The sequence below is a fragment of the Ciconia boyciana genome, chromosome 13, assembly GCF_034638445.1.
Source record: "Ciconia boyciana chromosome 13, ASM3463844v1, whole genome shotgun sequence".
Classification (NCBI taxonomy): domain Eukaryota; kingdom Metazoa; phylum Chordata; class Aves; order Ciconiiformes; family Ciconiidae; genus Ciconia; species Ciconia boyciana.
Genome location: NC_132946.1, coordinates 5,950,653 through 5,963,150, shown reverse-complemented (window position 1 = coordinate 5,963,150; position 12,498 = coordinate 5,950,653). Strand labels below are relative to the sequence as shown.

The window sequence follows — 12,498 nt, the reverse complement described above, 5'->3', positions numbered from 1 at the left end:
AGGAAATCACATTTTGCCAGAACACTGTTCTGAACTCTAACAGAGTACAATGCCTAAGCCTTCTGACCAAGCATCCAGCCCCAAAGGGCCCTCTGAATGTCAGATCCTACTAGTTTTTCTTGTACGGCTAGAGTAAAAAAATACCCAAAGTCACCAGCAACAGAATAACTGGAACAGTCGCCAACCACTCCTCCTGAACCCACCTCCAACTCTACCCCATTTCCTTTCCTAAGGAGTGACACATTCCTGCAAATGAATGACTGCACCAAGACACTGTCAGAATTTCTTCTAAGCAACAGAGCAAGGCTGCACCACTAGTGCCAGAAAACACACCGACTACTGTCTTAAAAGAGAGACAGAGAGAGGAACTGACTATAAACACATTTCTCCTCTGTGATGCCCACACAAGGACTAAGCAATCAGTCTGACTTTGGAAATTAAAAAAAAAAAATAAATTTCAATAAATTTGCTTCAACAAGAAATCTTGTGGACAAGGATGGAGAAAGGAAGAAACACTGTCAAGGCATGGGCACACCCTCAGGATCTTTGCAACGTTTAACAGAAGACCTTGTAATATCAGCACGATTTCCTAAGAAGGCCTTGCCTTGTTTCCCTGTGCTTGACTCCTCCATACCAACTACTCCATCCTTAACCAGATGCCCCCAAAGTGTCTGACGCTTCACCAAAAGTGTCTGGTGCACAGAGCTGTAGTAAAAGGCTACATCTGAGCTCTCCACAGGAAGAGTTTCTGGAGACAGGCATATTCACATTAAGATATTCTGCAGCTTTTCGTGTCTTTCCTTTCACTTGTAACATTTTTTAGCTAATTGGCTCCAGAATTTATAATCCTGGTGACAGCACCCTGGCTGTGCAAGATGGAAAAGGTGGAGGAGGAGGGGAGGGAAGACAGAGCAGCTGCCAAGGCTGCCGGCACCATCTTCCGTTCTGAGCCCGTTACTGCAAAGCACCAGCCAGATCTCAGGATGCTGATCCTCCCCTCGCTCACCCAGAAAGCTCAGGGTATCTTACGCTTAGAAATATCACAAGACAACTTAGGAGGTTTTATGCAGACTCCAGAAAAAGCAGGAATCCAAATATGAAGTGCAACTAAAACCACCAAATTTGAAAAGGAGAAAATTAAGCAGACGGGGGGAGAAAATGCAATTACAGCAGAAAAAAAAATTTGTTTCACCATTAGCATTGCACAATAAGAAGGTTTGTCAGGCACCGGTTTAGCCTACACATGTTCACATCCGTCAGCATTTCCATGATAAATCCTAATTTTCGCCATTGTTGATCACATTGAACTAAAACTTGGTATGCAAGTTTTTAGCACAGATGCTCAAATAAATTATGCACATTAGTCATTTAACTTTCAGAGTAGCAAAAGAAAGCTGCTTTTTGGTGGGGGGGGTTGACTGCAATTTATGACAAGTTTTTTTTTGCCTTACACAGCTAAAAAAGACAAGGCAGCTTACTTTTTATTTTTGATTAAACTTTTCAAGCAGTATGTCTTTTGTATAGATGATAAAACTTTGACATAAGGAAAATATTTATAACTAACTAAAAATGCCCTCCCCCCGCCAACAGCTATATACTTACAGTATTTCCTCCATCTACTATATTGCACCATGGTCTATACATTCACATGTGCATACAAGCAGACACAGAGACTATTAAAATGAAAATACATCATGAAAATACCAATAATAGCAGGCTGAAGAAGTTATGTGGTACAGTTGATGTGATCCAGATGAGAAATTGTTAAACAAGCAATTAGCTATAGAGCTGAACAAAGTTTACATGCAGATATGATCAACTGATTGAGACATCCCCGCCAAGACAATCTATTTTTTAGACATAACTGTATTCTGTGCAGCATTTGAACTGACACTACTTCACAGCAGTTACAAAACCCTACAGAATTCACATTTACCTTGGTAAAATGCCTCAGTGTATTCTGGCTGTCCCCACTCCCCCCAAAGCACTGGTAAACAATCTATCTGTTTAAAATAAACAATATAAACAGTACCCTAAAATACTTTAGAAAAATCCATAGTCTTCGATATCCTTGTTATTACAGAAACTACAGTAGGTATTCAGGTACATGAGTGTAAAAAGACAGAAAATTTATTCTGCATTCTGCCACCAATTTTCCTCTGGCTTCTCATGACTGCTCAGGAAAGCTATAATGCAGTTCTCAGCATTACAAATTAAGAGACCAAACAGTTATATGCAACCTTGTTTGACTGTTGATGACTTATCATAAAACACTTCAAAGGAACAGTTCAAAAGCCATAGTCAGTACTATAATTTTAAGATACTATATGGGAAGAAACAAAAGTGTACCATGCGCTTTTGGGGGAGAAGGGAACAAAAAAATCTTAACAGGTACAGATAGATAGGAATTAATGTATTTTATTTGCCTTAAAAATAATTAGGTGCAGACTACACAGAATATATGAAGCAGAGATGTTTGTTTTCATTCATGTAGTCTTCTGGATCTGCATGTGAGAATGAGAGAAACTCAGGTCACTGTATTAAGTGACTCAGCAGCACCCAAGCAAACACAAAGCTTCTCCAGAAACTATGTCCAGACTTCTCAGGCCACATTCTACCTTATCCATGGGACAATCCTTATGACTTCAAGACTGACTCTAAAGATATTACCATACTGAAGGGCCCTCCTCTTTTCCAACTCATATAAAATTTTTCAAGGCTTACTGCCACATTGCAGAGGCAATAAAAGACAAATCCCTAAGCACTGGAAATCTTAAATCACTACAATTCCCAGAGCTCTATACAAAGCTTGGCGACAGGCTGAATTCAAGATTTTACATAATAGAACTGGTTTCAAAGTAGAATATTTTTGTACTGCTGCGTACTGCATAGCTAAGATTATAATTTCTCCCTTTCTATTCATATCACAAATACAACATGGATGTGGGGCACTCTTCCTTTGGCCCATCAGCCTCGTGTAAATCATTAATTTGATCATAGCACCTCTCTGCTAAGAAGGAAAGAATATGAATAATGAAAATAGATAGTAAGTTTTGACTTCAAATTACTTCAATAATTCTAAATATTCATTCTAGTTTCCAAGAATTCTAGACCAGTATTAGCATACATCTATTTCATCTACGATTTTTAGGAATTTTAGTCTCAAGGAAGTGGAATATTTATAGCGCAGATGTGAGCCATGTATGGAAGAAATGCTAGGCAAACTTCTCCTTCCATAACTTTTACAATGCAGCTCTATGTTGAAACATGGAGTGTCTGCTGTACAACACCCATCAAGAGCAGTCTATGCTTCCTATCAAATTATTTTTGACACATTTTTCTGGTTAATAATACACACTGCTACCTGGGCACCCAAGGGAATGCCGAATCAGCATCTCCAGAGGAGCACTAACAAACAAAAGCTATTGTTCATTCTAGTAATAAATAGATCCACAAACATCAGGGAAGCTAGTAGGAACAACAGGGGTCAATCACAATCCTGGAATAAGAAAAAAAAAACTAAGAACAGTTAAATAGCTTCTACATTTTTTTTAATCATTAAAAGTGATCAGAGCACTGAACAGAGACATTCCACAGATTTTCCTTGAATGTTCTCCAAGAGGCACAGTCAAATACAAAGTAAGAAACTAATATTTTTACTCGTTTTGCACTATGCAGTTTCCACAGAGCTCCAGGCTGCAAAGATGGTACAATTACAACTGTGTCTGTCCCCTGTAGGCTGTTCTTTAGGCTTTTTCTATATATTTTCTTTTAAACAGAAGAAGAGACTAGTTCCACGAGTTTCAAAAACCAAAGTCATCTGGTTTCCTACGGATTTCTCTCTCCAAAGGTGGCTATTGACTCAAGTAGACTTCCATTTCTCATACCAACAGCATGAAAACAATACTGATACCAACAACATTACCACAGTACTACCAAATGCCATGAGCCTTCGGAGAACTTGGTATAGCAGAAATTATGGACTGTGATACTACCATGGCATCAGAATAGCGCTCACTCACTGCCAGTCTCAAGGCTGAATGAGCAGTGGCTAAGGAGGCATGATCTCCGACATGATCTCTGATCTCCTTACTGTCAGGCTTTTTTAAGAGGGTCTTTTGCTTGCAGGGCTCTGATACGTAACAGGGCATGACCTCCAGATGCACAAACAGGATGACTCTCCTGGAGCTGGAGACCTGTTTTCCTTAGACTTGCTGGAATGTATTATTTTTGAGACCGCTACCATCTGCCAAACTTAACAGAAGACAACTAGCAAGTTCAAAAGTGTAGGGTAGGCACAATCTCATCTACATACACACACAAAGCACAGTAATAAGCCTCACTTCCTCAGGAAATCAGACTAAAAATGGCACAATCATGAAAAGCAAAGGTCTGGGCAAAATCCCATGTTTTTAGAATTGCAAGCAGAAGTCAGTGTCTTGGCTAAATTATTTTTTGCCTTCCTATTTTCTGCTAGGGATTAACTATACGATAGAAAAAAAATTGAAAAGCTTTGTATCTACCAAATTAGAGTCAAGAATAACCAGATGTTGCTCTGGAAGCTTACTATTTGAATATGTTTATTTGGAGAGAGTAAATTGGTCACTTAATGGGACACTATCAACTACCTTCTGGTATAAAAATGCATGAAAGATCCATTTTGGAGAAAAGAAAAAGCAATACCTACTAGTCATTTCTTCATAATATTGCTCTATAAATGAATGCAGAACCTGCCAGCAGTTAATATTGCCCTGAAGCACTGTGAATAAACATTTGTCTGGTATTAGGTACACACACACCTCCACATATAAATCAAGGCGCAATATGCCATATAGATGAACAAGAGAAGAAAAAAAAATCCCTACCTTGTCCTATATTAGACATTAAGTGCTTCTTTTGATCGCAAAATAACTCATAAAGCCTATCAAAAAGCTAGCAGTTCTCTCTGTCAGATAAAAGACATTTCACTGTAATTAAACTTCTGTCCAACTTTCCAGAAGATTAGGGGAAGAAGTCTGACAGGCTCTATTTATATTTGTGACTGACACTCCTTGGGACATCCAAGGAAAAGAGAAGATGGGCAATAGATTTACAACACACTTCTGAGCTAACAGCACTTATGGAGATGGACGGTTCTGAGCTTATCATCACTCATTCATTGTTTTTTTTATTTTAAAAAAATCCCTGCTGCCCAACTTAAAAGCATTTTCTGTTCAGTTTGTAATCTACATTTCCCAGCCTTCAATCATTTAGGTTTTTGTTTCATTTTTAAGCAACAACACACACAGCAGGTTGTTTGGGTAAATCAGGTTTATGTGATTTATATGAATAAAGGTGGTAAACAACCATGTCTCTTAACAGAACTCTGTGAGCACTTGGAGAAGGAAAATATTTTTTCAAACATATTCTACCCCTTTTCACGTATGAAACCATATGTCAAAACACATGGTTAGGTTTCTGACACTAGGCAATGAGAATAAGCCATCAGCTCCAGGATCCCAACACAGAACCAAAGATTTACTCCTCTTCCATTTTCCTTTGTGTCCTTCATCCTGCTCAGTACTACCTTCACCTACGTGTTTCCTTGTATTTGACTTTCTACAAGATACCTCAATGGTCCAAAGTCAATATTACACTTAGACAACAAGAGCAAAAGTAGAAAAGAAATTATCACTTTGGGAGGGACCACAAGTAACCAAAAAAAGTACATTTTCATAGCCTGTCTTTCAAAATTGAAGCAAAGATCAAACTGTAAGCAGCGTCATTCCTTCATGCTTAGCCATCTCAGAGGACAACACTTATGAGAAGGGAAGTTTTCCCCTACACTTCAAATTCTAGAATGCTTTGTCAGGATTGTTTTAGGAAATCCCTCCAGAAATTCCAAATATGCAGATAGGATGCTGGAAAAATAAACATGCAGCTTTTCTCACTTAAAAAAAATAGTGTAACAACTACATCATTTTTTCATAAGACAAAAGCTTATAAACTGCTTGGCCAACTCTCCATATTACAAGCTACAACTATCAACTGTTCCTGAAAAAGCACAGTTCAACATACCATGCCTATAGAATTCACAATCTGGGGGGAAAAAATGTGCTTAAACTAATGATGGCTGCATGGTTAAACTGACCCACTAATAAAACACATTCCTTCATTACCTTTTCCTGAACAGCAGAGCAGGTACACTTCATGCTATCAAAGTGGCCCTCAGCAATCTTCTTTTGAGCCTTTAAACCTTTGGATTGTTATCTTTGTTCTGCAGTTACAGAGCTCCACAATACTTCCCGCTGTTACTGCTGAAAGTATAATTTGCTCTATTTACACAACTTGTAGCAACACACTCCAAAACAGCAGTGAGATTCCATCACGCGCTATTAATGGCACTTTCAGCTACATTACTCAGCAATCCTGAAGTTGTGAAGAGAAGGAGTGAGCTGCTGCTTATGTGTTCAGTGCAAGAGTGACCCTCTCCTCTTTCCCCATGCTAGCACCACAGGAAGGGTTTCCTCCCTAGCAAAAATAGCAAACTCCAAGGGAGTCTACACAACTCAAACATGAAAACAATCACTGTTAAAAGAAATTGATTTAAACCCACTGTTCAGAAAATTCAGTCCTGTGGTTCTGTGTCTAAAAGCATCCAATCTGAGTGATACAGCAAATATGATATGCATCATCATTTGATCTCTGGGAGGCCTTGAGACACTGGCAATTGCACAGGTTACACAAAACACAGATTGCGTTTCAGATCCCCAAGCCAGAAGCAGGGGGAATACAATGCAAGGGCTGACTTGTAATGATGCAGCCTTTTTGTGGTGTGATGAACTCTATTGCCTTTTTAATAACAGAAACACTGTTATTAGAAGGCTCTAAAAAAATATACAGTAATAAATGGAAAGCAGTTCAAGAATGGAAGAATGAGACAAAATAAATCTAGTCTGCTTAGTGAAGCCATTTGGAAAACGTTGTTACTAGTGTGTTTGCATACCATAACTCTCCATTCTAGATCAACTAAAGGACACTGAGAAGCAGCTGAGCTAGATCCGTCTCCAGTTTTACAGAAACGGATGGGACCTGACGTAGGAAATTGTTCCCTTGTGATACCGTTTCCATGCCTGGTTTGTTTTCTGAAGTCAAGTCCTGCTCATATTCTGTTACATTAGCAATTAACTCCTGCTTCGCTACCACGCATCTCTTCTTATCAAAAAGAAACTGGGGACTATTTGTCAGGTTGAGAGACAAATAGTAGCTGGCAAGTGTCTATCACAGTCACTAAACAATGTAGGAAAGGAACCATCACTGGGAATAAAAAACAGTAAGAAGACTGCAGTGTAAAGACTGAGAAAGAATAATCAGCTTTCAAAAAATGCTTCCAGGCACTCTTCTGCCTGTGTTCAAAAGCTCAGGGACAACCAAACATACATTCACTGTAAAAAGACTCAATATCAGCCATTTAGGTAAGAGGGTCATACCACCGTCTAACACCACACTCAAACCTCTTTTACTAAACTGAATTCTGTCCTGTAGCAACAGGTAAGCCAGGATTATTTGTGATTCTCCAAAATCTGTGAAAGAATCTGTCATTCTCTCTTCATTGCCAAAAAAACAAATTCAGATGCCAACTTCTGATGATGTTTTCTTAAGTATCTACCAAATAATTAATTTTAATGGAGAAAATTAATCAAAGCTTCTTAGGGTAGGCAAAAATTCATTTGTCTTTGTACTGCATGTTGCTCTATACACGCATAACCACTGACTTTATAAATCAAACATAGCACTGTCAGTACTGAAGAAGACTTAACACATTTCAACTAAGGGCAAAAGAACTTGTAGCTGAAAAAACAATAGAAAGCTGAATAAGTGCTGGGCTCAATCACTAGAGGGAGTCATGATCACATATTAAGTTACTGTAATACACAGACCATTCTGAACACTATTATGAAACACGTAAAAGAGAAGACCATCAGTTAAATCTGGATGTCATTCAAGGAAAAGAGAAAATTAGATTTGCTTCCTTAGCAAGGCTTTATTTCCAAAGACTCAAGACCTTCTCCTGGGAACTTTCAAATCATCTGTAATGAAACGTTTTTAAAAATGTATCTTATTGCCTACATTTTAAGACAGAATAAGGTATGTGACAGAAGAAAGCCAAAATTATCCGGTTTGGAAATGACACATAGCATTGCATCAAGAAAATGTTAGAATTTTAATTTAAGCAGCTTTACAGCCCATTTCACTTGAAATCAAAAAGTAATCTTAATCATGTTTTTATTTTTAAACTAAATTGGCACAATTACATCCAGCATGAACAGGCACTACCAAAAGGCTGCTTTTTCAACAGATTATTCCCCTTGGCCATTAATAAATTTAGAAAAAGCATTTCTTTGACAGGCTGTGAGAAACAGCCTGGGGAAAAAAAAACCACCACCAATAACTCAAACATTACCACCATTCTTTTATTTGATCATTTGATCAATTGTGGGTTTGAGGGTTTGCTTGGTTTATTTTTAATTATGAAATGTCTTTTTTATATTGGCGAGATATTTTCCCCCTTTAAACTTCTTAGCAAAAACCACAAAACAATTTGGCTGGCTGCACTCATGGGAATTTACACTTGGCTAACAATTTTACAACTGACTAAATAGTTTTGTTAACAGCAGCAACACACACGAAGCTTTTAACACCCAGCTTAAATCCTGCCCATCATTAGTAAGGCGGAACCCAGAACACGATCATCTCTTGAACCAAAATCTACCACATGCCTCAGGAGACATATTAGCAAATGCAGCCCAAAACAAACTAAGAGTGCTTGTCCAGTGCTCAATTACACAGTATTTGACTGCTTTACCTTCAACATGTTTACACCAAAGGTTGAAATTCTCCACACTTCTGTTGCTTAGACAAGTCAGCTAACACCTTGGCAATGCAAACAGTCCAAGAGCCTTTTTGAAAGACAGAGGTATTGTTTTTAACAAGAACAGACAACAGGTTCCTAATGTGAGGAAATAAAACAGTGTGAGAAGCAAGAATAAGTGCACCGAGGATAAGAAGTGCTTTCTGGCACGCTATGGAGCCATGTTAAGAAATGCTATGTGTAATCAACGCAGTCTGGAAAGTTAAACTCAGGCAGACAAATTCATTTCCCCTACTAGATATTCACTCCCACACCAGGGCAAAGCCTTAAACACTCTCTAGTTTCAAATACTATAAACAGACTGCTCCTCCCAAAACCTAGCAGTATTTTGCCACCAAAACTGCAAATAGTTTTCTACCACCATCTATACAAACCGGTCCTCTAAGGAGTCAAATCACAGTCCTCAGGGCTCTTACTCCCTTTCCTATACGCAGATGACTGCTTTGCACATTTTGCTGTGACATTCCCTTTCCAGATGATGGTCTGGGAAAGCAGCTCACTTCCCCTTGCAAACACGCTCATAAAATAAAGCTGGATAAGCTCTTCACTGCATCTGCCCACAGTTCATCTTTTTCTTCCTGCAAGGTTTTAAGTAAGCAAAAAAACTCTTCATCAACGCAGGAAAGAATAGAAGATAGCACAGAAGGCTCCATAGAACAGCAAGGAAATGTAAAGGCCATTCTCTCAGTTTGCACTCCTTGTTTTCTTTCTACAAGCTTTAATATAGCAGTGTCTTGCTACCAGCATCCACTATTGGTATCACTCACCTGTTCATCATGGTAGAGTTCTGCTCTTTCAGCACAAGCTCCCTTTGGTGCAGGGCCACAATTTGCCTTGAGAGATCATCAGGTGTCCTAGACAATTAAAACAAAACAAACTTTTAACAAACCATTGGTTGAAAAACTGTGTTCCATACATAACCATAAAAAAGGTCTCATCAAAAGCAGACAAGGCAATTTCACCAGGCCAAAGTTGCTGCAGTCCCTTAGAACAACAGCAGGCTGCATCCTGTCCAGTTTACATAAAAGCCCGTTTTATTAAAGCCATTGCTGTATGCTGTAATCACCATCCAAGCTGCAGCATCTCACCACTGTTCACTTCAACCCATAAACTCTAAAGCTGTAGAGTCAGCAAGACCAAATTCTTCAAAGCAAGCAGCCTGCATAAGCATTCATACAGGTGAACAGACAGCTTCTCACTTGAACATACATACTTTTTTTTTTTAACATACATAAGAACAGGTGTTCACAACCTCCTCCCCACCCTAGTGCTCAGCACAAATACGCAGAGGTGAGCACACCCAGCGTTATTCTAATTGCTACTCAACTACAGAGTCTCAGTGGAGCATGATCATTACCAAGAGGGTAAGAAAAGGAGGAAGTAAATGTACATATGGAGGGTACAATTCAACAGCCCTGCCTACAGCTGAATAACCTCTGATAGCGTAGAGGTTCAGCTACATCAGAGGTGACTCAAAGCAGTGTTCCCACACAATTACCAGTGCACTGACTTCAGAGTCCTTCACACAAGCAGTGACTTCAGAGCCATGGTGGGGCGGGAGGGGATCCATCAGCTCTAGATAACACTTCAGATACCACTCTGATAACCTTTTCTTGTCAAAGAGATCAAAGGTTTCTACAGATCCACTAGCAACAGTTCTGCAGTTGTCAGGAATAGGTGTATTCTTCCATCGAATCCAATGATGAGTTCTTAAAGCTAGTGGAATAGGATCAAGATAACTCTAGTCTGGCAGTCCCAGAAACCACTATCCACAACAACAGTGTCCACAGCAGACAACTCTTCCTTTCAGAGACCTCTCCTTAAAATCATGAGTGTAAGAGGTTCAACTTAAAATGAAGGCAGCTTATGAAAAAAAAAAATAGAAAAATATTTTTCTCTTGAGCCACCAGAAAGGGTTTCCCATCCCAAAAGAGAAGCATCTGTATCACACTTCCCAGAGGAAAGGAAGCTGGAAAGGGCACCACAGTATGTACTGGGTACATCCTTTTGCTACAGCAAGATGCATCACCCCCAAAGGGGAAGAGTGGCCCAAAGCTTGAAAGGATTTTTTCATAAGGAGCAAGTAGGAAGCTAGTTTTGTAGAAGTGAAATCTGTAGAAACACATTCTGTCATGTTCCCCAAGATGCAAGTCAAGGCTTCACTGCTGCTGGCAGATGAAATTAAGCCTGGTCAGATTTTATATTATTCAAATACAGGCCTGGAATGAGGCTTCTGCCACTCCAAAAACTGAATAAGTAGGAGATGTGACTCTAGCTTGACCATTGGGATTCTGACTGAATCTAGGTCTAAAGAAGCCATTTCTCTGATGATACCACTTCCAGCCAACTACTCCCATACAGAAAAGGCATCACTTTTTCTCTTTAACGATCTGTCACTTCCAGCCAAGTGAAAAATCAGTGAAACACTGAGCTGACGGAGATTGCCAGAATTGAATCCTGACTATCCCAATTCAAAGATTCCTGCTTTTTGCTTCCAGAATTCACACTTGTAGCCTTCCTCAGCATACAATTTTGAAGCCTCTAATACCACTTGTGTTACATGCAAGTCTTAACAGTTGATATGCAATAAAACAGATGGATGTGGTCTTCCTCAGACAACAGAGACACATATTGCAGCAGTCAAAGAAATCTGTCAGAACAGGATGAAACACTATCCTTCAAAGACATCACACTCAATGGCCAAGGAAACTATGAGAAGAAACCAAGACACCAAGCTGGAGATGGCTTGACTAAAACATCTAAAATTCAAATTCTGGTAGGAAAGACGAGGCAATTTTAAGCCAACACGCACCTGGGTTGTCAAATGTGTTGCAGCACTAGATAACACACTTCAAACTCCTGTAGCTGAGCCTGAAGGGATTCTTAATTTAAGCGGCTCCCCATCTCTTTACTGAGGGATACTTAATGGCTGGGCAACAGAGCAAACACTGGAGAACTAATTCAACCCAGTCTGATGCAAGCCACATCTCCACATAACCCAAGAGCAAAGGAAAAACAACACTGGGTTCTTATAATCTCAGCTCTGAAGAGCTCAAATCTAACACTGCTCTAACTTTGTTTTCCAAGCTAGAGGACTCAGGTTCTTTCTACTGGTGTAAAAATGGAGAACTAAATGATAACGTATGCCAGAAAGTGGAAAACAGTTGGTTTCACGTGCTCTAAAATGTTTGCAGGGGAAAAAAAATAACAGCAAAAAACCTACAAGAGAAGTCTATAAAGCTACAATCTGATTTCAACATGAGTTTATTAGCTTCTATCTGCAGAAAGTGGACCTCTGACTCAGATCCCCCCCCCCCCCCCCATTAATTAAGGAAGTAGATGTTCTCTTTCTGCAGTAGTTTCTAACTAGAAAAATCTAGAGATAAGGTAAGGATAAAGGAAACTTTCTATTAGTGCTGATGAGAAAAAAAAAAAATTACGAATGTTTCCCTTTCTACTTCACCATCTTTCACCTACTAGAGTCACCAGAAGCTAAAAACCAGAAAACACCAGACAGAAATGGACTGGGTATGCTTAGTCTGTTTGGCAAAAAAAAGCTGTAAGCAGATACACCAATTTCAACATGG

The 12,498-nt window shown here is 39.2% G+C and overlaps 1 protein-coding gene across 4 annotated transcripts in view; it reads right to left on the bottom strand.

Annotated features, from left to right (window-relative positions):
• MAD1L1 (mitotic arrest deficient 1 like 1) overlaps positions 1–12,498 on the bottom strand; it is a 378,641-nt gene that overhangs the window by 327,476 nt on the left and 38,667 nt on the right. For 3 of the 4 annotated variants that reach the window (XM_072878170.1, XM_072878171.1, XM_072878172.1), the window contains one exon: positions 9,679–9,765. In XM_072878170.1, the coding sequence (XP_072734271.1) occupies positions 9,679–9,765 (87 nt within the window). Of the gene's footprint in view, positions 1–9,678; positions 9,766–12,498 lie in introns of those variants that run through there. The other variant, XM_072878174.1, reaches the window with a different exon arrangement.